At 53.0% G+C, this 27,676-nt stretch overlaps 2 protein-coding genes across 3 annotated transcripts in view; both read left to right on the forward strand.

Annotated features, from left to right (window-relative positions):
- Window positions 1–10,948, forward strand: part of CAMSAP2 (calmodulin regulated spectrin associated protein family member 2) — a 98,087-nt gene extending 87,139 nt beyond the window's left edge. For both annotated transcript variants that reach the window (XM_061383729.1, XM_061383730.1), the window contains 6 exons: window positions 1,997–2,133; window positions 2,756–2,976; window positions 5,288–5,360; window positions 6,084–6,199; window positions 7,372–7,490; window positions 8,095–10,948. In XM_061383729.1, the coding sequence (XP_061239713.1) occupies window positions 1,997–2,133; window positions 2,756–2,976; window positions 5,288–5,360; window positions 6,084–6,199; window positions 7,372–7,490; window positions 8,095–8,400 (972 nt within the window). In that variant the 3' untranslated portion in view covers window positions 8,401–10,948. The remainder of the gene's footprint in view (window positions 1–1,996; window positions 2,134–2,755; window positions 2,977–5,287; window positions 5,361–6,083; window positions 6,200–7,371; window positions 7,491–8,094) is intronic.
- A 90-nt stretch (window positions 10,949–11,038) lies between these two features.
- Window positions 11,039–19,919, forward strand: GPR25 (G protein-coupled receptor 25). Its single transcript, XM_061383731.1, has one exon. It carries the CDS (start codon window positions 17,755–17,757, stop codon window positions 19,138–19,140), a length of 1,386 nt encoding a protein of 461 aa, XP_061239715.1. The 5' UTR covers window positions 11,039–17,754; the 3' UTR covers window positions 19,141–19,919.
- The last annotated feature ends 7,757 nt before the right edge of the window (window positions 19,920–27,676 follow it).

A 27,676-nucleotide genomic window follows, 5' to 3' on the forward strand; every position in this document is an offset into this window, starting at 1 on the left:
TTGGTGTTTGATGTAACCTACGTTTATAGGCTACTGCAGCCAGCTAACCCAAGTCCTGCACAGTTTCACCTTGTGATGGTAACATCTGGACACTTACCATAGGTACTAGACCAAGGAAGGCCTAGTATTAAAGTTTTTCTCCTGTCATCCTTTTCTTCATCTTTATATTTTTCTGTGTTTTCCAGACTCTTAGAGGGAAGAATGGTTTTTTATCATCAGAAACGTGCGTGTGTGCTACTCCTGTTTCTGTTTTTAAAAAGTTAAGAGACCAAGGTAGATCATTTCTAATCCTCTGCAGCTTAGAATAGAGACAGCCTTCAGTGGCAAAAGTCTGTACTTGCAGATTTTCTGGAGAATTCGGAAGTGATTACAATCGCTTGCTTTGGACCATTAAATATTGGGAATGGGTAACTTACTTTGAAGTTGGTCATAGACAGATGGCCCTCTCGGCCCTTTTTAACATTTAGAGACTTAAATGTGAGTTGTGTTTTTTGCTTCCCAACTGTGTGAGACTGCTGTCAGTGTGTTGAATAGACTGCTGCTGTAGACTGTAATTGGTGTGTAGAGACCTTGCTACTTCTGCTCCCTCCAAGAGGAGAGCAGAGGGGTCCTCGGGTGTCCACCCGTGCACTCCTTTCCTCACTTCTGTCTTCATCACCCGGTACTCGGCCCTCAGACCGTGGTCGCAGCTCATCACGGGCTCCCCGCGTCTGCCTGGTCCCTTCTTCACACTGCCTCTCAGGAGCGGAAGTCCACGGGGTCTCTTAGAGATGCCTGTTGGATAAAGTGCAGCCCCTCAGTGTGTGATCGGGGCCTTTTGCAAACAAATCCGCTGATTCGCGGGTCCACCCTCTCCCCGTAGCTCCCATCGGGATGTCCTGTCGGGCTCGCCTCGGGCCGCCTCTGTGTGCCGCAGCCTTGCGTGGTTCTGGGGGTGGACGGAGTGTCTTCTCCTCGCATCTCTTGCGCCCTCAGCGCTCTCATAGTGACGCTGCTGACCTGGGCTTCCCAGCCACCTCGTGGCTTGCTTCCGTCACAGTTTCTCTTAGACCGTGAAGTCCTGCAGGCACTGTGTCCTCTCATCCGCAGAGTGTGTGCAGCGTGTGTGGCGCGGACGTGTGTATGTTCAACCTGGCTGTCTTCTGATTCTCTCCATTCTGAGCGCAGCTGTGGCTGAGTTGCTGTGCCAGTGCCTTGCTGTGCCCCTTCCTCCCCCCGGCTGGTAGGGGTCTAGAAGCTCCTTCGCCTAAGGAGCCCCATCTTTTTCACTCTTCGTGTCTTTTGGGTTAGGGTTAGCACTGCGCTGGGAGTGTGTCAGAACCACTTCTCCAGCTGGTTCCTCCTGACTTCTGAGAACTTGGGCCCTGAGAGTCTGCTTAGGAGCCAGGCAGGCCCAGAAGGCCAAGGGCCCACCTTCTAGCTAGCCCTGGGGTCAGGAGTGTAATTACACCCGTCTCCTCTTCCGTGGGAGAGCCTGCAGTGCAGTGCAGAACCCAGCGAGCAAACTGTCAGAGCCTCCACTTAAAAAAACTGTGCAGCAGGAATTTCGTTTATGTGATACAACTTTGGGTAGCTATTTTTTTGGTGCTTTTCCTTGACTTTTCTACATTAAGCGTGTATTCTAAATACAACTTAAATGGAATTTTAAAATGTGTGGAGAAACTCTCCACTCTGTAAATTATTTATTAGGGCCCAGAAAACTTTTTCTTTTTTTTCCCCCATTTTATATTGTTCTTTGCTAACTTCCTAAGTTTTGAAAACATGTAATCAAAGAAGTTTGTGTCTTTTGTTATTTGATAAAAGTATTGCCTCTTTAATTCATTTCTTCCTTCATCATTTTGGAACATGTCCATCTGTGGTGGGGTTGGAATAGGATTCAGTGGGTGATTTGGATTCTCAGTTCCAAGAGTAACCACTACCTGTGGCCTCAGCCATTGAAAATGCAGATATTGGTGCCTTAAATGTTTCCTCCTCCTCAATGAAACTCATTCCCTAGGATGATCAAAAGGCAGAAAATGATATGGCCATGAAACGAGCAGCTTTGTTGGAGAAAAGATTAAGAAGGGAGAAGGAGACACAGCTTCGGAAGCAGCAGCTGGAAGCCGAGATGGAGCACAAGAAAGAGGAGACCAGGTGCGGCCGCCGAGCGGGAGGGGTCCTGCTGGCTCCTTAGTGGGCATCGGGAAGCCTTCGCGGAGTCAGTGCTGATTTGGGTGCTTCTTAGGAGTTTATTTATTTAAGTATTGGTTGCATGTTTTTATCCCAAGCTTGAAACATTAATTTAAAATAATTTTCCTCGGTTTTTCTCACACACACACATTTTTTAAAGTAGTTATTAATGATATAGTTAATGACCGCGGTTGCCCCAGGTACACTTTAAATGGAGCGTTTTCCAGGTGTTGACTCGCTCGCGCCCCCCACGCACGCTCACCACCCCCCACCAACCACGCTCACTGCCCCTCACCACCTGTCACGCATGCTCTGCCCCCCCATGCACGCTTACCGCCCCTCACCTCTCCTCACGCACGCTCCCCACTCCTCACGCACGCTCCCCACTCCTCACGCACGCTCACTGCCCCCCCCGCGCACGCTCACTGTCCCCCCCACCTGTCACGCACTCTCACCCCCCCCCCCCGCCATGCACGCTCACTGCCCCTCACCTCTCTTCACGCATGCTCACCCCACCTCACACGCACTCGCCGCCCCTGGCCGCCCCCGTACGTGCACAGTAAGCTGCCCGCCCGCTCCTCTCCAGGCGCAGGACGGAGGAGGAGCGGCAGAAGAAGGAGGACGAGCGGGCGCGCCGTGAGTTCATCCGGCAGGAGTACCTGCGGCGCAAGCAGCTGAAGCTCATGGAGGACATGGACAGCGTCCTCAAGCCCCGGCCTCAGGTGGCCCGGCAGAAGAAGCAGCGGCCCAAGTCCATCCACAGGGACCACCTCGAGTCCCCCAAGACGCCCGTGAAAGGTCCCCCAGGTAACGGGCGCATGGTGAGGTGGCTTAGAACAGACCCCAGCTCGGCAGTGGCACAGAGGTGCGGGGGGCTCTGAACTGGGCAGGAAAGCTTCCTTCGAGCGGAGCCTGTACGCGTGCGTGCATATGGCCAACAGCACTCTCGAGTGCTCACATCCAGCCTGAACACGAGCCCAGTGCGCGCTCGCCCTCACATACCATCTCCCTGGGTTGTCACTATAGTTATTCTGAAACTGAAGGAAAATAATGTAACACTGACTATTTAAAGAGAACTGTTAAAAAAAATAAAATAGACATAGAAAACAGATGCCAGAGGGTAATGGGGTAAGTGTTAGGATGTTGGGGTTAACATATATACATGACTATATATGAGTCAGATAACAAGAACTTAGTGTACAACACAGGGAACTATAATGGGAAAGAATATGGAAAAGAGGTGTGTGTGTGTGTGTGTGTGTAACTGAATCACTTTCCTTATACCAGAAGCTAACACAGCATTGTAAATTAACTATACTTCAATTTAAAAAGTAAAGACAACTCCACCTTTTGTAGTCAGTGAAAATTTTTGATACCTAGTATTGGCCAAAATTAACAAATTGATTTGCTACCTGGGAATTCAGTTCACTTGCTCAGTTGTGTCCGACTCTTTGTGACCCCGTGGACTTCCCTGGCCATTACCAACTCCTGTAGCTTGCTCAAACTCATGTCCATTGAGCCGGTGATGCCATCTAACCATCTCATCCTCTGTCATCCCCTTCTCCCTCCTTCAGTCTTTTCCAGCATCAGGGTCTTTTCCAGTGAGTCAGTTCTTCGCATCAGGTGGCCAAAGTATTGGAGTTTCAGCATCAGTCCTTCCAGTGAATATTCAGGAGTGATTTCCTTTAGGATGGACTGGTTGGATCTCCTTGATGTCCAAGAGACTCTCAGGAGTCTTCTCCAATACCACAGTTCAAAAGTATCAGTTTTCTTTATAGTCCAACTCTCACATCCACACATGACTACTGGAAAAACTATAGCTTTGACTAGACGGACCTTTGTCAGCAAAGTAATGTCTCTGCTTTTTAATATGCTGTCTAGGTTGGTCATAACTTTTCTTCCAGGGAGCAAGCATCTTTTAATTTTCATGGCTGCAGTCACCATCTGCAGTGATTTTGAAGCCCAAAAAAATAAAGTCTGTCACTGTTCCCATTGTTTCCCCACCTATTTGCCATGAAGTGATGCCATGATCTTAGTTTTCTGAATGTTGAGTTTTAAGCCAACTTTTTCACTGTCTTCTTTGACTTTCATCAAGAGGCTCTTTAGTTCTTTTTCACTTTCTGCCATGGGGTTGTGTCATCTGCATATCTGAGGTTATTGATATTTCTCCTGGCAATCTTGATTCCAGCTTGTGCTTCATCCAATCCAGCATTACCTGGGAATTAGATATTCCTAAAATATATTTTACTATTATTGTTGGTTTCTTTGTTACTTTTTCTTTTTTTGAGTTTTTTTTCTTATAGGCACTCACTTATTACCATTCCACTGTTTTGGAGTAATTAATTTTATCCTTTTTCTTCTCTCGATTTTGTTGAGATGTGATTGGCGTTTAGCACTTTGTGAGTTTAAGGTGCATAGTCTAGTGATTTGATCTACATGTATCATGAAGTGGTGCCCACAGTAAATCTGCTGAGCATCTGTCATCTTGAATAGATAAAACATCTCAGAAAAAGAAAGACACGTTTTCTCCTTGTGCTGAGAACTCCTAGGGCCCATCTCCCGGCAGCTTTCGTGTGGAGTGTCACACAGCGGTGTCAGGGAAGTTATAGACGAGCATCTGCTGTCCCGCGGCCTGCGCGCCGGAGGACGTTGCCCCTTCACCCAGGCGCCCTCCCCCCGACTCTGGCATGAGTTTGTGTATTGTTGAAGTACAGTTGACCTACAACACTGCGTTAGTTCCTGTTATACAACAGAGTGATTCACAGTGGTCACCAGGCTTGATCTAGTTAATCTGTCACCGCACGAAGAGTTTATCTAGTGACTGACTGCACTCCCCACGCCAGACACACCAGCTGCCTGACTCATCATCTCATAACTGGAGGTGTGTACCTCTCAGTCTCCCTCACTTATTGCATTAGTTCTCAAAAGTAGGCTCCTTGCCCATTTTAAGTAAGTTGTGCGTATATGCGTGCAAGCATATTATGTATCTAAAACGGAAAAGAAACTGTACCAGCTAAATTTTCATACACTGGTATTACCTAATGAACACTCTTCTCTAGTTGCCCCTTTTAAATTTCTAATTTTTGTTCAGGATCACAAATCTGTCGTGTCTTTTCAGTCTCGAGCCTTTCTCTGGCATCACTGAACACGGGCGATAACGAAAGCTTGCAGTCAGGGAAGAGGACCCCGAGGTGAGTCACAGCGCAGACGTCTCCTGAGAACAACGTTCTCAGTAAATGCACCATAATCGTGGATGGTCGTAAGTTTTGCTGACTTGGACAGTTTGGGTGTCTATAAAAAATACACATATAAAATCTTTCAGTTTTTCCCTTTGGATTTTAGATTAATGACATCAGTAGGATAGTGCCTGTATCTGTTGGCCAGCCACTGCTGACTGTTGGTACAGTCGAGCTTGAAGCGGAACATCCTTGTGTGCAGCGCGCCAGCCGCTCTAGTCTCCCCCTCTTGTGACTTAGGAAAGCTCCTTTGTACGCTCCCTCTTTCTCAAGGATGTGTTGGGTTGGCCAAAAAGTTAGAGGTTTCAAACCACCTTATGGGAAAAAACAGAATGAACTTTTTGACCAACCCAGTATATGTATTAGAAGCTAAAAATCAGTATTTCCTGGTCTTGCGAAGCATGTTATAACATAGCACCCATATAAGAGAAGATTCCTAGTGAAGGTCGTAAGGTACTGTCGGTTGTCCTGTGGGAACGTCCATCTGTCCTCCACAGGTATTCAGGGGGGTGCCCACTGAGGTCTCGGTTCTGTAGCTCCGAACGAGACAGAATGACCACCGTCTTCTTCTTTTTAAACCTCTGAGTTGAGTTTGGTTGGCACTCACCTTCACCCTCCTGAGCCCCAAATGCTTTTCCTCTGTATGGGACGTTACAGTGCACGTCTTGTATTACTCAGGTCAGAGTCTGTAGAAGGCTTCTTATCTCCAAGCCGGTGTGGCAGCCGGAACGGTGAGAAGGACTGGGAGAACGCATCCACCACGTCGTCCGTGGCCTCAGGGACGGAGTACACAGGTGAGTGCCCGCCCATCCTTGGGAAGCATTTGGCCAGGGGCTGAGACGCGATGCAGGGTGCGCTGCATGCCGAAGACAGATTGGAAACAGTGGCTGAGGCGGCGGTCACTTTCAGGTAAGTCAGTGTCTGTGATTTGGTTCCAGTCAGAGTGGTGGCAGCTTGTCCCAGATGAATTCAGCTTCAGAAAAATAGCAATATCCCTCAGCCCTCAGCCCCCGGCTTCTCCCTTAAAAACCCTGCTTGTCTCTGTGTTGTAGTCTGGGTCTGAGGCTGTCTCAGTTTGGTCTCCAGAGGTCCCTCCGCCCTACATCAGTCATGAGTGAGGGGAACAGCTCAGCTCTGCCAAGTCCTTCCCCTCATGCTGGGCCTTCAAGGTCTGGACCTAGAGCAAGTGTTGAGAGGCTCTGAAAGATAAAGGAAGGCCTTAGGTCCAGGAGGGCACCTGGTCTGGCTCTGTTGGGGGAGACGTTGTTGAAGGAGAAGCACGCAGAATAACGTGTGGGTGAGAACTAAAGCAATGAAGCAGGAGAGAAAGTGGGAGCAGCCGTGGAGAGTAGGTGGGAGAGTGACGGGGACCACCCGCGTCCCGCTGGCATCCGGCTGACCCCCAAGTGGTCCCCGAAGGCCCAGGGGGCAGAGCTTGCTGACTCCCCCAGAGTTGTTTCCTCCCTACCCTGTGGCTCCAGCTGGCCCAGCAGCCTGTAAGGTCAGTGCAGCAGCCGTGTCTGCCGGCCCCGGGGGAGCCCAGACCTGCAGGGCTGTCAGACACACAGTGAACCTTCCAGGAATTACATGGCTACAGAACCACTGGTAGCTCTGAGTCAGCCATGCTGGGAGTAATTTATTCCAGATATAGATAAACATGACAAATCAGGGCTAATTTTTTTCTCTTCCAAAGAACTGGTTTCTCTGCATACTTAACTGAAGGCCTCCTGGAGGAGTTCCAGGAAAGTGGCAGAAAGTACTGCCCTCCAGGCCACCTCAGGAGGCCATAGGGGACCCGCGAGTGTAGCCCTGTGGATAAAACTGGGTCCTGACTGGAACAGGGCAGTCAGGGGCCTTCATGTTAGAGTTTAATCAGTGTAGGAACAATTGTATCATTTAAACATAAGTAGTATTTCTGACTTAGGAAAGTTATTTTACTGTTATTGTTATTAAATTTTTATCATAGGACCAAAGCTCTTCAAAGAACCCAGTGCAAAATCCAATAAGCACATAATACAAAATGCTTTAGCTCATTGCTGTTTGGCTGGAAAAGTAAATGAAGGTCAGAAGAAAAAAATACTGGAGGTAAGCATGTTTGCATGAAAGTTAGGTCGGGCAATGTCTTAAAATTGTAGGAATCTTCTCTTTCAATTCAAGAAAAAACACTCCTTAGGGACTCCTAGAATTTCAGCCACATATGAAGGGTCTGTAACTATGTTTTCATTATTAGACGGACTTAACTCTCAGATGGGATTCTGGAAGACTGCACATTTCATTCAAGACTAGGCATAGACTTAAGATGAAAATACAAAATCATAAAATGTTTTCTTCCCCAGAGTCGCTTGGTCACATTTCAAAAGCGTAGATTGCGTGCTTTGCCTTTTTTAAATGAAGCTGTGTCGCAAAGGAGGCGGCCAGTGCTGGTTGTCAGTGGTAGAGATCTAGCAGATCCTGCAGACCTTGAAGTTCCTCCGGGGTCTCGATTTGGGCACAGCCAGCAGGCCTCGGCCGTAAGGGGCCTGCACACAGTTCAGCCCAGCGTGCTGGGCATGCATTACACGCACTGCATTTTAGCTGCTGGAGAGTTTCTGTTTTAAATTACGTGTCAAGAAATGTAACATATGAATTGTGTTCAGCAAAACGTTTAAGGGTTTTTATTGTTGTTTTGTTTTTGTTTGTAATCCTGAAGGAAATGGAGAAGTCAGATGCCAACAACTTCCTGATCTTATTTCGGGACTCAGGCTGCCAGTTCCGGTCTCTGTACGCCTACTGCCCAGAGACTGAAGAGATCAGTAAGCTGACTGGGATAGGCCCTAAGTCTGTCACTAAAAAGATGATCGAGGGCCTTTACAAATACAATTCTGACAGGAAACAGTTCAGCCACATCCCTGCTAAAACTTTATCTGCCAGTGTTGATGCCATTACCATTCACAGCCATTTGTGGCAGGCCAAGAGGCCAGTGACGCCCAAAAAACTGTTACCCACTAAAGCATAGGAACTGGGAGATCCCTGCTTCTGAACGTTCATGGTAAGTTTGCACTTCATCCCTCCTGCCTATAGAAATCCTTTCTAATTGCCAACAGACTTTTATTCATTGAAACTGGACGTTCAGCCCTGTTGTCATGACAACTGGAATGTAGACCACAGTGCTGGAGACGCACCGAGGTGCCGGGCCAGGTGATGGCGGTGTCTGGCTCGCTGGGGGAGGTGTGCCTGCTGGGCTCTCGACACAGCGAAGCACTGAGTTCTTGCGGACGCTAGTTGACGTAAGGCTAAGATCATCAGCTGTGTGTTTTGTTTGTTGCTTTTTTTTTTTTTTTTAACTTTTTAACGTATATGAGTGTCTTCAGATGGTTTATTTTGCTATTTTCCTCCCCTGGAGTTTGTTCCAGGATAACGTTTGTATTTGGGTTCATGTGGAGATCACGAGAGTGGGAAATAGGCCTGCGGAGATAGCTCGCGCGGTTCTTAGGACGCAGAGAGAAAACTAGTGTCAGCTCCCCAGTAACCCTTGTGCTTTAGTGGCGTCAGAGCGCTGGCCGAACTACCCTGCGAAGTATTTACACTTCTGTGTTTATTACTCACTCAAGTATTAACATTTTCCTATGAAACAAGAGGAGGAGTTGTAAAGAGCTGCTATAGTTCACTTAAAACCACGTGAGCTTAACCGAGAAATGTTATAAGAAGTTGCTGATTAAATCAGTGCTGTTTTTACACCACTTCTGGCCGTCTCAGAATAATTTAGATTGTTCTTTTAACAAAAAGGCTTTCTGTCTCCTTTGAAGCACGTCACTTTATAAGCTGGCAGAAATGAACGGCACTTTGAGAGTAGTCTGAAGATGGAAGACTTCCTGCCACAGGCTCTTGAGAGGTCTTTCCGTTGTATTTATAGCTGATACAAAAGGTATATTTAGAGTTTTTAAACATGTACAAAGGGCTACGTTTTAATTTTAAAATAGCTTCACATTCTTTCACTGATTCTGAGTTTTTCTTTTTCATCCTTCTCAAGTGGGACACCTTAGATTAAATACACACTTGAACTCTTCCCTACGTGATCTTTGTTCCTTTAACAGTGCATACCAGAGGGTTAGTTGGGGAAAAACTTCATTCTCAGGAAAAGACTTGAACGATTCTGTGATCCTGTTATGTTTCAGTGTTGTGACAACATGTAGCCTTAGAGGGAAGACAGTATTGTGGCATATGTGAGATGCATAGTCTGTTTTCTTTCATGGGAAGTAGAGACAAAAATATATACATTTCTCTAATTGAGTTGTTCAGAGAAATAACTAATATCTCATATGATGATGTATTCACTTATTTTTTAAAGAGAGTAGGAGTGAGGTGTCCCTGGACTGTGCTTCTCTCTTATTATAAGGCCTTCGGCGTCAGTGCGTCTGGGCTATCAGCATCTTCTCAAATGCTGTCAATATTTTACTGTAATTTATGTTCTTATATTTATGTATATTTGTTTAAACTGTAAAAAAGAAAATTTCACAGATTTTTTTCCAATACCTGTGCAAGATATGTGTGTAGCTCAGAACTATTTGTGATCTGCTGTTTGCATGTAAAAGACCAGGATATACGTAACTCTTATATTTTAAGTGTATACATATTGTGTATATAATATATGAAGATTAAAACTGATGGATTGCACATTTTACCTTTCAGACAACCATTTCGGTCACAATTAGGAAATGATTGTCAAATAGATTGACTAGTTTAAAAAAATAGTGAACCTAATCAAAATGTGGTAATAGTCAAAAGGGGAGTTAACAAGCCTTCAACATTACTAAATTTGTTCTTTTTAATCAATGAAATTTCCCTTATCAAAGCAATCTTTTTGGTGATACTACTTGGCCATTAAATTTTTTTAAACTGAATGCAAGACAGTGGAGGAAGTGACTATGTGAGACCAGACAGGCCCACCCTTTGTTCTCAGGCCTGCCTGTGCCCAGTGGTGTCTGTGAGGTCTGAAGGTAGAATGTGAATATTGCCACAAAAGTTCCTTGCTCTCAGTATGATGGTTTACTTTATTCATGCAGAAGGAATATGGATATATTTAAGTCTGTGGATTTTTTTAAATTATGTTTTTAAAATTATACAAATGAGAATTATGCTATTTCATAAAGTCTGGAGATAGTCATCAACTTATTGAAACACATTGGTGCTTCTCATCATCGGAGGTCACGTTGTTGGATAATTACTTGGTTGAGTTTGCCAGACCCTTGTCGCGGTCCCCCGCGCGGCCTGTCAGGTTCTGCCGTGCGACAGGCACTGGAAAGCTTTTCATTCCCCTCAGCTGCTCAGTTGTGTTATGACTGTTACAGTTCAGTTGGCTGTTTTTAAAGCCAAATCCAGCTTTTTAATTGTGGTTCCATGGACACTTGGGGCGATGTACAGCGTCTGGTGTGCTGCCTGTCCACCCGGGAGCGTCGCTTACAGGTTTTTTTTACGATGCTGTGCTGTAAAATACTGTCCTATTTGCTACTTCCTGGTACAGTGTAGTTTTTCCCCTTTCATTTGAATAAAAGCATGGCACCAAATGTCCCTTTCTGTTTCTCGATTAAAATACGGGGTCTAGGGGCTAATATTTGAACTTGGGCAAACACATCACATGGTTTTCCTGTCTCTTAACCTCAGTTTAAAGGTATCCATGAGAGGTGACTGTACTGGAAGGCGTTTGAAGCCTGACTTAGGTGCTGTTGAAAGCCTGTCGCTGTCTGTGCGGCTCAGACGGTCTACACAGTGATGCAGGAATGTTTGTGCTCATCTTGCATTAATTTTGCCTGATTTCTTCCTTTTTTTTTTTTTTTTGGTGAATTGATCATTAAAAATGCCAGAATTAACCCTCTGCGCCTCTACAAGTGAATGTCTGCTGAGCTCACCCAGCTCCGGCAGCAGTGGGAGCCAGGTCTGGACAGTTATTCCATAAGCTTCACTTTGATTTTGCGGATTCTCCTCATTCAGACCAGGGCAGTTAAAGAAAAACCTAAAAACCGCATGAAGGGAAAGCGTTAGCTGCTCAGTTGTGTCCAACCCTGTGACCTCTGGACTGTAGCCCACCAGGCTCCTCTGTCCATGGGATTCTCCAGGGAAAAATACTGGAGAGGGGAACCATTCCCTTCTCCAGGGGGTCTTCCATGGATTGAAAACCCACATCTCAGATTTTTTACCACCTGAGCCACCAGGGAAGCCCACCCCTACTTTCCAACTAAAGATAGTTTTGCCCTCAAAATAAGAGCCCTGCGGTGGCTTTCCTGGTCCGACACCCTCCGGTTGACCTACACTGTCCCTGGGGCCTGGGGGCAGCTTGAAATTGCAAACTGCTGTCGTCTGAGGGTGGGCTGCTCCCCTCCTGTCTGTCCCCAGCTCTCCTGCACGCAGAGTCTCAGGGCTCCGCCCCAGGCCCTGCCCACCCCTGCGCTTTCTGCCAGGCCTGCAGCCTCCGCCTCCATACAACCTGGCCTCCCCGCCACCCCCGTGCGTCTCACCCCTCACCCAGAAGTTCATGGCCTTCCGCAGCTCACCCAGCTCAGAAACCAGTCCTCGGCCTTCTGGGTAGGTCCGCGACCCCAGCAGCTGCCAGCCACCGAGGCCGAGCCTTTGAGGGCCTCCCTTCCTCTTCTCCGGTCCAGCATGGAGGCGCCCGGGCCAGGAGTCCGCACACACTGCACCCCCCGAGCCTCCATCCACCCCAGCCCCCTGCCCACGCCGCCAGGCTGTCTCTTCTGCAGGGGGGACCGGGATCCCGATGCCCCCACACCCCTGCACAAGCCCGGCTCAGCCCGGCCGTCACTGAAGTCCTCCTGGGCCTGCCTGGCCCGGTCACAGCAGCCGGCAGGGAAATCCCCAGTAGACACTGTGAAACTCAGGCAAGTGTGGCATGTCGAGATAAGTCACAAAGTCACTGTGAGAAAGATCCAACCGTCAGGACCTTCTCAGGCTCCTTGGCTCCTCACGTTTGTGCCAAGTTGGGAGGGTGACTCCAGACGTCACCCGTTCACCGCGGTGCCCAGACACAGCCTCAAGGCCAACCTGGCCACACTGGAGACAGGGTGCCGGGTCTGCCCGCCTCCCGGCCATTCTGCGCTAAAACTTGCTCCCCAGTACGGCAGGGGCGGCTGGAGAGGGAGCACCCTGTCGTTGTCTTCTTTTGTTCGCTGACAGGTGGGGCGTCCACCCTGTTAGGACGGGCAGCATGGCGTGGGAAGGGCAGGGTCGGGCAGAGGGCCCAGGCGGGAAGGGCAGGCTCACGGCAGCAAAAGGGCTGACCCGCGCCCCTCGCCCCCTCCCAGCCACCAGTCCTGCTTCGGTGACCAGAGACGGGCTGAGATCACTGGGAAGTGCTGGCGAGCAACCCTTGTGGGCTGAGTAATCACCACCCAGACCTGCAACTTCCTCTCCAAACCCTTGGGGCCCTGTCCTGCCAGGGGACTTCCCTGCCGCTCTCCTCCTCTCGGGTTCCTGCTACCTCAGTCTGCAGCCCTGAAGCAGGAGATGGAATCTCGCTTTCCTTGAAAGCCGCCCTCTTCCTCTCACCCCTGACCCACCGCCCCCAGGCCAGCAGTGAGGTTGCGGCCCTGAGACACTTTCACTCTGAGTCACCAAAGCACTTCCCCCAGGGACGCTGAGATGTTCCTGCCCCTTCCCAGCCGCCTGGTCTCGTCCCTGAGAGTTTCTGAAACCCCGCTCCACCCCTGGCGCCCAGGGTGGGGCCGGCCCTGGGCTGGGGAGCCCGCGGTGGCAGGGGTAGGGGGGACCACTGCCGGCCTTCCCCTGACACCCCTCCCCGCTCCACACGCCGGCACAGGCACACGTGCGTGCACAGCCGCACACACACACGTGCATGCATATACACACGGAGGGCTCGGGAGCGTGGTGTGTGAGGAGGCACCCCGCAGCCGGTGGAGGACTGAGTGAAGGCAGGGCCCCCGTTTCTAGCACCCTCGCCATCCAGAGGCTGGGGACACGCCTGCCCTGCCCACCACGGGCCACAGACCGACGCTGCCCCCAGTCCATGCCTCGGCCCACTCAGCTCTGCAGCAGAAGCCACCTCACCTGTGCCCCAGGGACCTGCGCTGGCCCGGCCTGAAAGCCCCCAGGTGGGGATGACCTCACAGGAGGTGTCCAGGGCAATCTCAGACCGTGACCCTCCACCCGCTGTGTGCACAGACACCCGGGGTGGGAGGGGGCAGGGCGGCCGAGCCCGAAGCTCCCCAGGGGGGCTGGGCTGGACTGCAGAGCTGCTGTGGGGGTGTCCCCCCCGCTGTCCATGGGATCCTCCCCCGTCACACAGGCCCTCTCCCACCTGCTCTGAGACGGGAACTGGAGCCCAGCTGCACACGGCGGTCAAGTTATAAAGCGGACGTGGACGCCAGCCTCTCCCACCAACAGCCCCACGTGTTTGTTCACTAGACATGCAGACACGGACAGCGTGGTGGGTGTGGACACAGTTCGACATTGCAGTACAGCAGGGTTCTTACAAATAGTTTTAATGTAATGGCGTTGGGAAAGTTAGAAATCTAAAAAGAAATTTATGTGGATTTAAAAAGATGATACAAAATTTTAACAAGAAGATTGAAGGGGCCTCCCTGGTGGTTCAGTGGCTGACTGCACTCGCAATGCAGGGCACTCAGGCTCCACCCCTGGTCAGGGAACTAGGTCCCACGTTCCATGTCTTAAGACCCAGTGCCGCCCAATGAATACATTTAAAAAGTAAAAGTGAACGTTTTTAGATCATCAAAGAGAAAGTAACATTCTAAACTCTGAAATTGCTTAGAGCAACGAATTCCACTATGAAAATGTAAAACAAAAATTGTAAATAACTAAGAAAAAAAGCCTGGAAAGGCACTTGAACCAAGTGGAATAATGATTTATTCTAAATAAATAGTTGATACAAATTATCAGACACACAAAAGATTGTAATAGATAAATGTGTGAAGGACACAGTTAGTTCACATGAGAGGAATTACATCTGGAAACATTTTCAATCTTACTTTTTCAAAGAAATGTAAATTGAAGTGAGTTACCACTTTACCTTATTACCTGTTAAAGTGGAAAGATACATTTTACCAATGAGTGTCTCTAAAAGATTGTTGAAGCTGTGCTCGCCTATGATGCCCATTAGTGGTCACTGCAGGCAGGTGTGTCAAGCCACAAAGAATCTCATAGCCTTTGTCTTCACAAAGGCGTTTATACTCAGGACAGTGTGAAAGGAGAAAAAAGTGGTAAGTGCTGTTATTTATTCCAAATTTGTATAAATACAAATACTGCAGAAAACACTACAGACAACCTAAATGACCAAAGCAAAGGGATCAGAAGATTCAGCAACACAGGAAAATGTGGATTTGCATTACTCGAGAAAAGCAGACTGAAACTGTGCTCCTTCTGGCTACAAACACGTCTCTGAAACAGGCGTGTGAGAAATATGTACGTGGGGAACATCTGAAATGCAGTGTTGACAAGACGGAAAACCCGAGAGCTACGGGCTCACAGTCGAATTCCTTTTTGAAAATGCCCTTCGCTGGCCGGAAAGTTCACTGGTGCGTCATGCTGCCAGAGGGGCCAGAACGCCTTTTCTTGTTCCACACTCTGCGATGTGACCAAGGCTTTCACGATGAAAAAGGCGAGAGAACTTTCAGAATTTTCCCCAAAGAGTTAAAGATGATCGGACAGAAAAATTAAGGGGGACAGTGGTTAAGAGCTTAAATATACAGCTCATAAAGGGACTGGAAAAAAAAAAAAAACCTCCTCCTAGAGGCCATCCAGTTCAAAGCCCTGGATATTTCTGTGTTTATACTCTCCTGATCTTACACAGGCCTGTGCCAAGCACGGTGACGGGGACCCTGTTCACCCCAGGAGCTGACAAGCCTGTGGTCGGTGTATGGCTGACCCGGCTCACCCAGCCACTCTCCCTCTTGAAGGCTGGAGCCCTGGGGGCCTGAGAGGGCCCTGGGGTGCGAATGGAGAGAGGCAGGCCTTCTCCCTGCAGGCTCCATGCCCGTCTGCAGGGGCCTGGACTCTCAGCTCACCAGGAAGAGATGCCATGAGGGGACTGGTTCCAGCCCTGAGGGGGAGGAGAGGCTGGCATCATGGATTTGGCCTTGATCACTGAAGCCAGGCTGGGCACGTGGCAGGCCAGACCCCTGTGGCTTCCTGCCACCCAGGCCCCAGCAGAGAGAATACGCCACGCACTCAGGACCACAAGGCCACGGCCCCGGAAGCGCAAGGCCCGATGTTTCTAATAAACAGCCCAGGTCTGCCCCCCTCCAGCCCTGCTTCCACGGCCCTCTTGGTGCCTGGCCTACTCTTCTCGTCCACCTGCGGCAGCTGGGCATTCATCTCGAGCTTTCAGAACCACACACGCCCCGGGCCTGGGCTGCCGTGCGCCCAGAAGACATGGGGCCTGTCCCCAGCTGCCCCTGGCGGCCCCCACGTGTCCCTGCTCACGCGAGGCAGCGCAGCCTGGGCTGGCCTTCCGGAGCGGAGGCTGCAGGGCCTCCCAGGACGAGAGTGTCCTTCGCCAGCAGCCTGACCAAACCTGAGAAGGCAGCCCACCCGGTCTCCACACTGTGGGTGGGGGTCTTCGGGGGAGACCCAGGCCTGGGGGCAGGGGTGGGGAGGGCGGGCCAAAGGCCACCCGCCCCCGGCCTCGGCCCTCGCCTGCCTTTCCCATTGTGCAGTAACCCTTGCTGGGGACAGTGTGCACACACCCCACCTGCCCCTTGGCATTTTCTTCCCCCGGGTGTCTCCGCAGACAGAGGGGCCGTAGCTAGGGAGACCTGATGTCCCCGTTGGCTCGGCACAGGCCAGCCTGACGGCCCAGGTCAACGGTCATAACACTGCTTTTGCCCTCAGAAGGGCCTGGTGTGTGTGGATTGCGAATTATTCCGTCACCCCACTCCAATCAACACAGAACAGAACACACACGCCTCTCCACAGCCCCGGCCTCAGTGGACCGATGGGCGGACAGCACCTGAGTCGTTTCCCGCCAGCTGCCCAGGCCCACCCGCCTGCTCGGCTACGAGAGCCCCGCGCCCCTGGCCTCTTGGATGGGTCTGCTCCCCTCAGTCCCCACTGCCGGTCCCCTGACACTCCCCGTCCCCTGCACACACGACAGCAGCCTACCGCAGGGCTCCCTGCGGCCTCTGCGTGTCCGTCCACCGGTCGGCACTGCCCTGCCCTGGGGGCCCAGGTGGGCTCTGCCCCCTCCGCGTGTCCAGGGGCCTCTCAGTCCCCACCTCGGGTGCCGGGCAAGACTCGGGACATACTCTTCAATCAGAGGGGCTGCCCCCTCCTCCGAGCTCCAGGGGGACTGTGTGAACCTTCACACCGGGACGTGTGACCTCTGGCACGCCGGCCCCTGCATGCGGGACGCGTGGACCTGTCTCTGGGGCCTGACTAGTGACCCTCCAAGGTCAAAAGCGGCATCTCCTGTGACACCCGCAACGGGGCCTGCCACACAGAGGCGCTTGCTGTAACAGGGCTAAACGGAGTGAAATGGAAGAATAACCCGCCTTGAATTTTTAATGCCAGATGACCCAACGGCTCATCCACTCCTGGTGACAACGAGGCGTGGCTCTGTGGAGGACTCACTGTCACAGCTCACCGCAGCAGCTCACGGGAGGACGTGCTAAAAGAAGCTGGGGCCTGACTGGATGCCCAGCATCCTCGGGAACCCTGCCGCCATCCTCTCCCTGGCCCACCGCCTCCTCCAAGGCCAGGCTACATGCCCACCCTTCTCTCTGAATCCTTCCTGCCTCTCAGTCCACAAGGGATCCCGTCCTCCTCTGAAACTCCCGACTCCTGGTTGAGGACAGCGCCTCTGCCACCGAGTCCCACTCCATCTTGCGCTCCGAGCCTAACACCCGTAGGCTCCATAGGTAGGTTCTGCCCAGGAAGGAAGGTGGGGAAGGGCTGGGGTCTGGATTCCGGGCTCTGCTGCCTCATCTGGACAGGCTGACCCTCCCTCTCCAGGTTCAAACCCTCCCCATGGCTCCCTGAGAACCTGAGCTGGTCAGAAACGCCACCCTGGGCTAAGACGCCGGACAGGGCAGCTCAGGGAGCTAACACCATCCGAGTGTCTGGTGTTCAGTCCCTGATTGTAGGGAGGCCCCCAAGGGCAGGCTCCCTCCACCCGCCGGCTCTGCAAAGAGGCCAGGGGAATCTTGGCAGCTGGCACCTCCCTGGGGAAAATCCTGAGAGAGAGACAGACAGTAGCCGGGAGCCAAGAGGGGGTGAGAGGGACTGAGGCTCTGAGCGCCTGTTCTATCGGCCCTCTGGGCCCTGAGACCTTTGACGCTCTTAGTTCAGTCAAACCAGTGACTGATGAGGGACAGGCCAGGCTCCCATGGCAGGCAGGGCGGAGATCCAGCCCGGGCACTTTTCTTCCAAAGACCCAGCTAGGAAGCCACGTCCCCCGCCCTCCGCCCCACCCCGAATCTCGCCCCCTTCTCGGCCCAGGCGCCTGCCCCTCCCCCGCCCCCACCCCTTCCTGCCGCCCGGGGCCGAGGCGACTGGGTGGGCAGGAAGGGAGGTGCTGGGCTGGGCACGGGCCGTGAAGAGCCACCCTCCCTCTTGGCCCCGCGTCCGCCACCGGGCGTCTCCGGCCATGCGCCCCACGGAGCCCTGGAGCCCCAGCGCGGGGACGGCGCCCTGGGACTACTACTCGGGGTCGGGCGCGCCGGACGAGCTGGAGCCGGAGGAGCTGTGCGCGGCACGGGACCTGCCCTACAGCCACGCCTACATCCCCGCGCTCTACCTGGCGGCCTTCGCCGTGGGCCTGCCGGGCAACGCCTTCGTGCTGTGGCTGCTGTCCGGGGCGCGCGGCCGGCGGCGGCTCGTGGACACCTTCGTGCAGCACCTGGCGGCCGCCGACCTGGGCTTCGTGCTCACGCTGCCGCTGTGGGCCGCGGCGGCGGCGCGGGGCGGCCGCTGGCCCTTCGGCGAGGGCCTGTGCAAGCTCAGCAGCTTCGCGCTGGCCGGCACGCGCTGCGCGGGCGCCCTGCTGCTGGCCGGCCTCAGCGTGGACCGCTACCTGGCCGTGGGCCGCCCGCTGGCCGCGCGCTCCCCGCGCTCCCGGCGCTGCGCGCTGGCGGCCTGCGCGGGCGTGTGGGCCGCAGCGCTGGCCGCCGGCCTGCCGTCGCTGGCCTTCCGCCGCCTGCGGCCGCTGCCCGGCCAGGACCAAGGCAGCCAGTGCGGGGAGGAGCCGTCGGACGCCTTCCAGGGCCTGAGCCTGCTGCTGCTGCTTCTGACCCTGGTGCTGCCCCTGGCCGTCACCGTCGTCTGCTACTGCCGCGTGTCGCGCCGCCTGCGCGGGCCGCCGCACCTGGGCCGCGCCCGGAGCCGCTCGCTGCGCATCATCTTGGCCGTCGAGGGCGCCTTCGTGGGCTCCTGGCTGCCCTTCTGCGCCCTGCGCGCCGTCTTCCACCTGGCGAGCCTGGGCGCGCTGCCGCTGCCCTGCCGCTTGCTGCTGGCGCTGCGCTGGGGCCTCACCGTCGCCACCTGCCTGGCCTTCGTCAACAGCTGCGCCAACCCACTCATCTATCTGCTACTCGACCGCTCGTTCCGCGCGCAGCTGCGGCAGCGCGGGGCCTGCGGGCGCGCCGACCGCCCGGCGCGCGGGAGCAGCTCGGCGTCATCACTCTCCGGCGAAGACGGCTCCCCGTTCCGGAGCCCGGCCCGCGCGGGCGGCCGAGCCCAGACGGCGAGCGCCCCCTCGGCTGCTGGCCCGTAGCTGCTCGGCCCGCGGGCTGCGGGCTGCGGAGGGAAGCGAAGCGGGCCGTCCCCCACCGCCACCCGTCTCCCCGACTTCCCCGAGCGCAGCGGGCTGCTCCGCCGGGTCCGCGGGGTCTCCCTCACGAGCTTTCCCCAAATCTCAGCTTTTCCAGCGTCTCCCCCAACCCCAGCCCGGCTCCTGAGACCCGCTCTCCTCCCGCTCCGCCCATTGGACACCTGGGCGCTTTGTCTCCAGCGCAGTAAACGTCCTGCGAGATGGACCGGGCGAGATGGACCTGCGACACCGACCCGGGCTCGGAAAGGGAAGTGGCCTCCCTGCTCTGCCCCCTGGGAGAGACCCCCTAGAGGCCACTCTTGTCTCGGGCGGCTCTGTTACCTTTGGCTCCTCCAATCGCGTTGCCTGCTGAGAAATACCTTCTCCAAGCCAAACTCTCTGGCCCCTCTCCAAAGAATCCTGGACCTTTACGCTCTGCCGTCTTGGTGGCTGTGCTGAATCACGCGTCAGCATCTTCATGTTCAACACTCACCAAAGCGTGGGAAGCGCGGTGCTGTCGCGCTAACCCCTTCCTGCTGCCAGCGACCCCAGGAGGCCCATCCTTTATTTCCCCCAATTCCCAAGAAGCCACAGGACTCACCCTGGACTTGGGCGGGCGCCTCCCTGCAGACAGAGGGTTCCAGCATCTGTCCCCGGGCACTCGGATGCTCTGACCGGCTGGGACACTGGGCCCCGCGGCGAGTTCCCCTTTCTCAATAAACAGTCTTGCTGCCCTCACCCGACAGCTGTGTCTGCCTTTACTTGAGTGGAAGGGACTGAAATGAGTGTGAGGGGCGACTCGATCCCTGGGTCAGACAAAACTCAATCCAGTAGTTGAGGCTGACCTCAAAGCGCTCGAGATTTGGTGTCGAGTCGGGCCAAGAGCAGCAGCCCTGCCGTGGGCCCCCGGGAGGGCAGCCTGTCTTCTCGTCTTCCTATTTTAAAGGACGTTTCCCATTTTGGAGGTTTCAGAGAAAGAGGAGGGGAAAAAGATTTAAGCGCAGCTGCCAGCCAGGCGTCACTTCTGAGTGGAAGTGTGGCATTGTGGCTGGCAAATCCTGGCGGAACCTTATCCTCACTCCCTTTGGGTCCATCCAGGACAAATGCTGAAGGGCATCTGTGTTCTGAGTCTGTGACAGCCTTGGAGGTTTCTGGAGGGGCTGGGAATTCAGTCTTTATATTTTTAAGCAGATTTGGCCTAAAGAAACATCAGTCAGTGCAGGAAAGAACTCAGAAATTCTCCTGGAGAGCCGGTCTCACCAGGCCCGCTCCAGGCATGGAGTGCAGCCTTTGGGGCTGTTGGGTTAGAGCAGACACACCGTTCATCTGCTGCCCGAGGAGGTCACACTGGGAAGAAACACACCCAGGCCTGTCCCACCACACCCCAAGGGAGGCGGGCCTTGCAGCCCGTGGGGTCACCGGGCTGGCAGGACTGATTCCAGACGCTTCAGTCTTGGAGAGGTCAGTGCACCATGGCCCTTCGGACCCTCCCCGTAGCTCTCTGAGACAAGAAATGACCGAGTCACATGCCGAGGTCCCAGCTCACAGCAGAGGAGCTCTCCTGGGCTGTTCCAACGAAGCCCCCATCTTAAGGCCTGCCACCTTGCTTCTCCCGATTTGCTGGTACACCAACCTCCCCAAAGACAGGCAGAAAGGAAGCTTCTCCAACTCCAACCCCCTACCTCACCAGAAGTTATCAAAACTCAGCATTTCCCTCCCACTGCTGGGACACTGGAAAATGCTGGTAAGCGAAACAGAAAAGGGGGTAACAACTGCTCATGTTAAATACACACCCACACACTTCAAGCCTGGATGATATAAAATCAATGTTAGCATTGGTGCTGTTGGCGCAGAACACTAGGAACCGCAGAGTCCTCTGGGTAAAACCCACCTTTTGTTCTTTTCTTTCTCTGGCACGAGTTAGGCGCCATGGTGTCTCTCTTCTCAGCTAACGGGAAGCCGTCTGCTTTCTGTCTGTCTCTCCCATCAGAACCTGAGCTCCATAAGTCAAGCGGGGTGTCTGGTCCCCTGCTGTGGCCCCTGTGCCTGGTGGGGAAGGGGACACGCGTGACGCACCTGTGGGGGGAGTGACCGTCTCGATCCCATCATAACGTGAAATCGTAAGAAACAGTGGGAAGGGGAAGGGCGGGGCGGGGGGGGGGGGGTGTTGCACTGTCTGTATGATCTGTCAAAGGGCAACAGCGAAGGAAGGCCCCGCCACTTCTCTGTCTGGAAATTTTCTATAAGCTTTTTAAACAGTTTTATTGATTATTTGTTGGCTAAGCTGGGTCTTTGTTGCTGCGCGGGCTATTTCTAGTTGCGGAGGGCAGGGGCCGTTCTGCAGGTGCGGTGTGGGCTTCTGTGGTGGAGCTCATTCCCCCCGGCTCAGTCGTCAGGACACACGGGCCCCGCTGCCCCGAGGCACATGGGGCTTCCGGACCAGGGGTCAAATCCATGTCCCCTGCAGCAGCAGGCACACTCTCAGCCACTGGACCCCTGGAGAAGCCCCCTGGGAACCTTCTTTAAGGGCAGTGAACAAAGCAGTCATGGGGCCCCAAGGCTGAGGCTAAAGGCGGACCCAGGCCTGAGCTGGCATAATCCCAGCGGGGCCTGCCTGGGGCACTCCGGCCAGACGCCCCCAACCCCCCTTCTTCACGTGGAGGACGACGCTTCTGTCTGCTCTGCTCAGGCTCCTCACGGGTCAGGCGAAGCCGAGTCCTTGAACATGCTTTGTAAGCTGCTTTGTAAGTGTTAGACCACAGGCGCCCTGCCCTCGGGGTGAGCCGGTCCCGGCCCACTGCCCCGCCCTTTGCCCACCGGCTGTGGCCTGCAGCGGAGATGGGGTGGAGCATCTCTGGGTTTTTTTAAGGTCAACCTCTGGGCAAAGGCCGGGCACGTTGGCCTGTGTGATTCTGATTTGAGCTGGTGACTAATTCTGGGCTTTCTTGGGCCCTTTCTCAGGGCACCGTGTGGTCGCCGGGCCCCAGGGTGAGTGATCTGGGGAGTTCACGGGAATGGCAGGGCAGGCGAAGCCCCGCTCGGTGATATGACTCAGCCCCGCACCACTCTGGACCTTGTGGGGACATCCCGCTTGTCAGAGCCGCAGGGTCTAGATCCAGCCCTGCCTCGGCTGGGGTACCTGAAAGAAGTTACTGACCACCCACCGCCCCCACCAAGACCCCCAGGTCCATCCAACGGGGCAAAGGATGGAAAGACCCCCGGGAGCCAAGAGCAGCGGTGCTGGTGGGCGGGACGAGGAGGAGGTGAGGAGGTGAGACCACTCTTCCTCCTGCCGTCACCGGAGGGCTTACTGAAGGCGCCCCCGCATCTCAGGGGAAGAGTGGGCGCTGCGTGAGACCCCTGTGTGCGTCCATCACGGCCCAGCAGGGCAGGAGGCCCATCTTGCTCCTTCCGAGAGGGGGACGGGGAGATCCAGGCCCAGGAAGGCGACCCCGCATCCTGCAGCACAGCAGATGTTTGTCAAAGGCGCACAGAGGGGGCTTCCTTGGTCCTCCTGACCTGGGGGCAGGCAGGAGTGATCAGTTCATTTTACCCTCGTTGGGACCGGCTTTGAAGCGGCTCGGTCAGCGTCACAGAGAAGCAGAGGGCAACTCAAGCCTGTGTGCTCTCTCTCCTCCCGGCTTGCCCGGCCCTGCCACCCCTCCCGTGCGACACCCAGCTCACACCGCTGGTCACCTAGGCCCGGCCTTTCCCTTAAAAAGTGTAAGCTTCCCCCTGATTTTTGAAGTAATGCAGGTTCTTTGTTTTTTGAAAAAAGAAATCATAAGAAAATATAAAGGAAAAATATAGAAAACACTCATTATTCCACCGTGAAAATGTACCTTCTTTTTGTATGTATTTTAATAATACACACAGACAAAGGAGCCTGGCAGGCTACAGCCCACTGGGCCACAGAGTCAGACACGACTGAGCACCTTACATTACATTACAATAAAACACATGTAAGTTTTTTCCAGGCTAAATTGTGATCAACCTATGTGGGACCCCACACGGGGTCTACTGTGTGCCCAAGAGTGCCGGGCACAAAACGGGCATTCAGTAATGGTTTGTTGAATGCATCTTCTTTAAATATTTATTTTTATTTATTTATATGGCCTTAGTTGCTGCCTGTGGGATTCAGCTCCCTGACCTGGACCTCCTGCATTGGGAGCGCTGGGTCTTAGCCGCCAGGGAAGTCCTGTTGAACGTACGTTGTATATATATTACTTTGTGCCCGGCAGTCGGCAACATGCCATATTTTATCAGCTCATTGAATATTATTCTAAACATCTTTTTTAACATTACATTACATCATTATATGAAATGTAAACCACCTTTATTCAACAAGCCCTTAAAGTTTTTTTCAATTTTTCACTCTGTTAAGTAATTCTGTGATGAACATTCTTGTACAAAAATCTTTATTTTCATTTCTGATTCTTTCTTCAGGACAAACTCCTAGAAGTGAAATTATTCATCAGATACTATGAACAGTTTGAGACTTTGGTGCATTGTGCCAAATTGTGAAAAAAATTACATTCTCTCTGGAGGCTTGTGGGTGCCTGCTCACCACACCCTTAACAAACAACAGGCATTATTATCCTAAAAAAAGTATTTGTCAATTTGGTGTCTTCCCAAGTTTAAAAAAAAATACAATATGACGATCTTATTATATTGTTTCAAAGACCTTTGTTATACAATGTATCATTACAATATTGCTCTGAAGTAGGTATTAAAATAATGGCTAATGTTTCCTGAGAACACACCACAGGAGAGGTGCTGAGGGCTTTAGGTCTCCTAATCACCCTCCCAGCAACTTTATGGCGGGTGCAGTAGCATTCTCCCTGTTCACCAGATGAAAAAACAGGCTTGGAAAGCTCGGGGAACTTGCCTTGCGGACTTGTATCATTACTCCCATTTTACAGATGGGAACTCAGAGGCCAAGGTTTGCTGACTCGCCAAAGCAACGCACAGGGTGGGACTTCAAAGCCCCACGTCCTGGGCCACAGCCAGTGCCCACGTCCACCTCCTCTGACTTGCTAGCTTGGCCTGCCTGCTGCTCACCCGTTAGCGCTGAAGCAGAGGGTGCCCCGGGGGGAAGGCCACCCCGCTGGATCTGCTGCTGTTCTCAGAAGGTCAGTGGGACGGTTAACTTCCCGCCTCAGCTTGACTGGGCCACCAGGCGCCTGGTCACAGGCTGTTGGGGTGTTTCGGGTGAGAGTTGAATTGAAGACCGAGGAGCGCGGACGACCCTCCACCAGGTGGGCTCTCGACTGGCGGCAGAGCTGGGACACCAGGCCTCTCCTGCTTCCAGCCGGATGGGAGAGGCGGCCTCCAGCCAGATGGGGTAGGCGGCCTCCAGCCGCCTCGTGCAGACCCCAGGGCCTCCCGGCCTCCGTGACCGCGTGGCCAGTTTCTTATAATAAGCGTTCTGTGTGTATATCCTGTTTCTCTGAGCAACGCAAACCAATACAACCTGCTCCCTGCCCCCCGCCAGGAGATACTGCTTGGGCAGCCGACTGAGGGGGAGAGGGCCTCGTCCCAGGTGTGCTGAGGGCAGGGTCAGGCCTGGGAGAGGCAGGTGCCAAAGCCCACCCCCCCAGCCCCCCACCCCGCCCCTGGCTGCCCAGGTCTCTCCTGCTGGGCTCTGGGGGGGAGGTTGGGGCGGTGCTCGGCTTTGCCTGCAGAGCAGCTGCAAATCTGCGAGGCTGTGGTTTGCCCCAGGAAGAGGTGCCAGACAGTGGGGGGTGGGGGGGTGATTAATCTAGCCACCCTGCTCTGAGAATGACTGTCTTTGGGTGTACACACTGCTGTCTCTCCTCTGATCTCCCAGCGCCCAGACACCCTAAAGCAAGTTGCTTGCGCCCAGGCTGTCCCCACGTCCCGTGCTGTGCCCACAGGCTCACAGGGCCGGGATTGTCGCAGCTGGAGGGCAGGCTCAATTGTTTTCAAAGTTTCGGTTTTTACAGGAGCTGTTGCCTCAAACCTTCCCAGGCCTGTGATCCCCTAAAGAGAGACAAGGGCCCATGCAGGGTGAAAGCCATCCCAGGTCCCTGTAGCCTGATTGCGCTGCGTTCACGGTCTCACTGAACCCCGGCTCTCCTCCCTTATGGTCCCGGGCCACGCTGCTGCCATTGCGAGGGGCTCTGCCTTCCCTTCCCCAGGAGGTGTCATGAGCCCTGTTCTTAGCTGCCACGTGGACATCCCCGCGGCGTTTGGACCAGGCTGCCCTGTGTAACGAGCAGGCTCCGCAGTCAGATGGCCGCGGCCGTGCCCGCTCTGCGGTGTGTGCTGCCCGCGGGCATCCCCTCCTCCCACTTCAGGGCTGGTTTGGGTGGGGGTCCCGAAGCCACCCCAGCTGGCCCTCCTCGGGGCTTCCCGCCCTCGGGCCACGGGTGACCCATCTCACCCTCCTGCTCCTTCTAATGGGAAACCCCCCCACCTCCTCCGGCAGCAGCAGTTTCAACAGCAAAGCGCTTTGAAAAGGACAACAGCCACATAACCAAGCGCCCGTCAGAGTTGTCATCAGTGTTTTATTATTTGTTTTCCAAAATTTAAACTCATTTCAAATTTTATTCATATAAAATGATGAGCAAAATTAAGTATAATTTTGTGTTCTAGGATGTGAATTTGAAAAAGAAGTTTTATACAACTACAGCTAGATAGCTGCTAACCAAGGAAAGTTCAAGAAAAGATAGTTGAGACTTAATATGCCTTCATCTGCTTCACTTCCTATTTTCAAACAGTTTGTTGTTTTAGGAAACTTATCTGTTGTAGCCAGGAAAAAAAAAAAAAAACATAAAAACGCTGTTAACTGGCAGGTCCTCCTCCTCTCTACTATCACAGGAGTAGAAATAAGTCATCCATTAAGGGTAGGAGCATAGAAGCTGATGAATCTGCCCTGTCTCATTTATTGCACAAGAAAATCAATTTCCTTTTCTTAAGGCATGTAGGTGGTAGATTGTCAGAAAATCAAATAGACTGTGAATCTGAATGATTATTATTTGAGACCCAAGGTGCTGACTGTGAAACACACCAGCTGCTCCGTGGGTTCCAGACTCAGTCTCCTCCTCATCGCCTTTGTCATCCATCTCTTTTCACCTCCAGTGCTTTTTATCACAAGGGAGTGTGAGAGCTAGACGTGTTCATCTGTGAAGGGCAGTATGACCCAGCGTAAGCACTGTACGCTTGCTGTAATTATTGGGAGCGAAAAAACCAAGAAAGACATTCATCAGATAGAACTGAGTCATACCACGGTTTGGGATTTCTCTTCTCAAAATCACTGATTCAACGCGTTTTTATTTTGCTTTTACCATGTGCCGACCTGTGTGCAAGACCACGGGACTACAGAAATTAAAGACTGCCACCCCTCCTCAGGACAAACTGATCCCTGGAGTCTCTACCCCACACACAGAAAGATCAGAGCTGTAAACTCACGGCATCACAGAGGGACGTGAGCCCCGCGGACCTGTAACTTGGCAAAAGCTCTGTTTTTCTTTTTTCTTGAAACTGAAAATCATACGAGGCAGACTGAGTCACTTTTGTACATCACTGATTTCTCAGTCAGTCACAGGGACCCTCCGGGGCAAGCCTGTGAGCAGACCCAGGACATGTGGTCCCTGGGACCTGGAGTGTCCTGTGGAGGCCAGAGCGGCCCCTGTGGTGCGACAGACAGACAGAGGGCCTCCCTGTGGCCACCGCTCTGCCGAGGCGCTGCGTCCACTGCTGGACAGCCGGACAGCTGTGGGCAGGACCCCGGCCTGGGGGGGGTTGGGTGAGGGGACCCCTCTGCTCCCTGTCAGCCCACAGAGCCCACAATCCCATGATGGGAGCCCAGCATGTTCTTCAGAGATTTACCTAGTTTTTGCTCTTAAAAAATAAATATTTAAATATATATTTATTATATGTATGATATATATTTACTTATAAATATTTTAACATATAAACTTTTATAAAATGCACCCAGCAAAGGGTAGAACCATGTATCCACCCATTAAAAATTAATGTCAAGGCAAAACTATCCAGATACACACAAACTCAACCATACCAGCCACTGCTACGAACAAGCCCACTTACAGGAGGCCAAAGAAAGACAAACAACTTACGCGGGGTCTGCAAGGAAAGTTCATGCCTCAGCTGCTTCACAAATGCTCTCTGACATTCAAGAAGCTGCTTCTCTGGGTCCCACACCGGGAGATCACATGCACCCCATGTTCTCAGACTTGTGCCAGGAAAGACACGTCAGCAGAGCCTGCCAAGGGCGCCCCACTGTGTGGTGCAAACAGGGAGGTTATTGTGAAACATAACAAACCAGTGTGGACGTCCTCTGGGGGTTTTCCTGTGTCACAGTCTGCACGGGGAATGGGTCACTAAGAAGGCAATTGCTCACATCATATGAAGTTTATCACTTTTTAAGAGAAAAAAATTATTTTAAATAGACATAGAAAATCTCCTTTTGCAGGCGCTAATGAAATGACTCAGACCACAGTGGTGGGTGTTTGTT

Source organism: Bos javanicus, chromosome 16 (assembly GCF_032452875.1).
Source record: "Bos javanicus breed banteng chromosome 16, ARS-OSU_banteng_1.0, whole genome shotgun sequence".
Lineage (NCBI taxonomy): Eukaryota > Metazoa > Chordata > Mammalia > Artiodactyla > Bovidae > Bos > Bos javanicus.

Bases quoted from the DNA above. Each gene is read 5' to 3' on its own strand.
- GPR25 (XM_061383731.1), top strand. From the start codon at position 17,755: ATGGCAGGCAGGGCGGAGATCCAGCCCGGGCACTTTTCTTCCAAAGAC.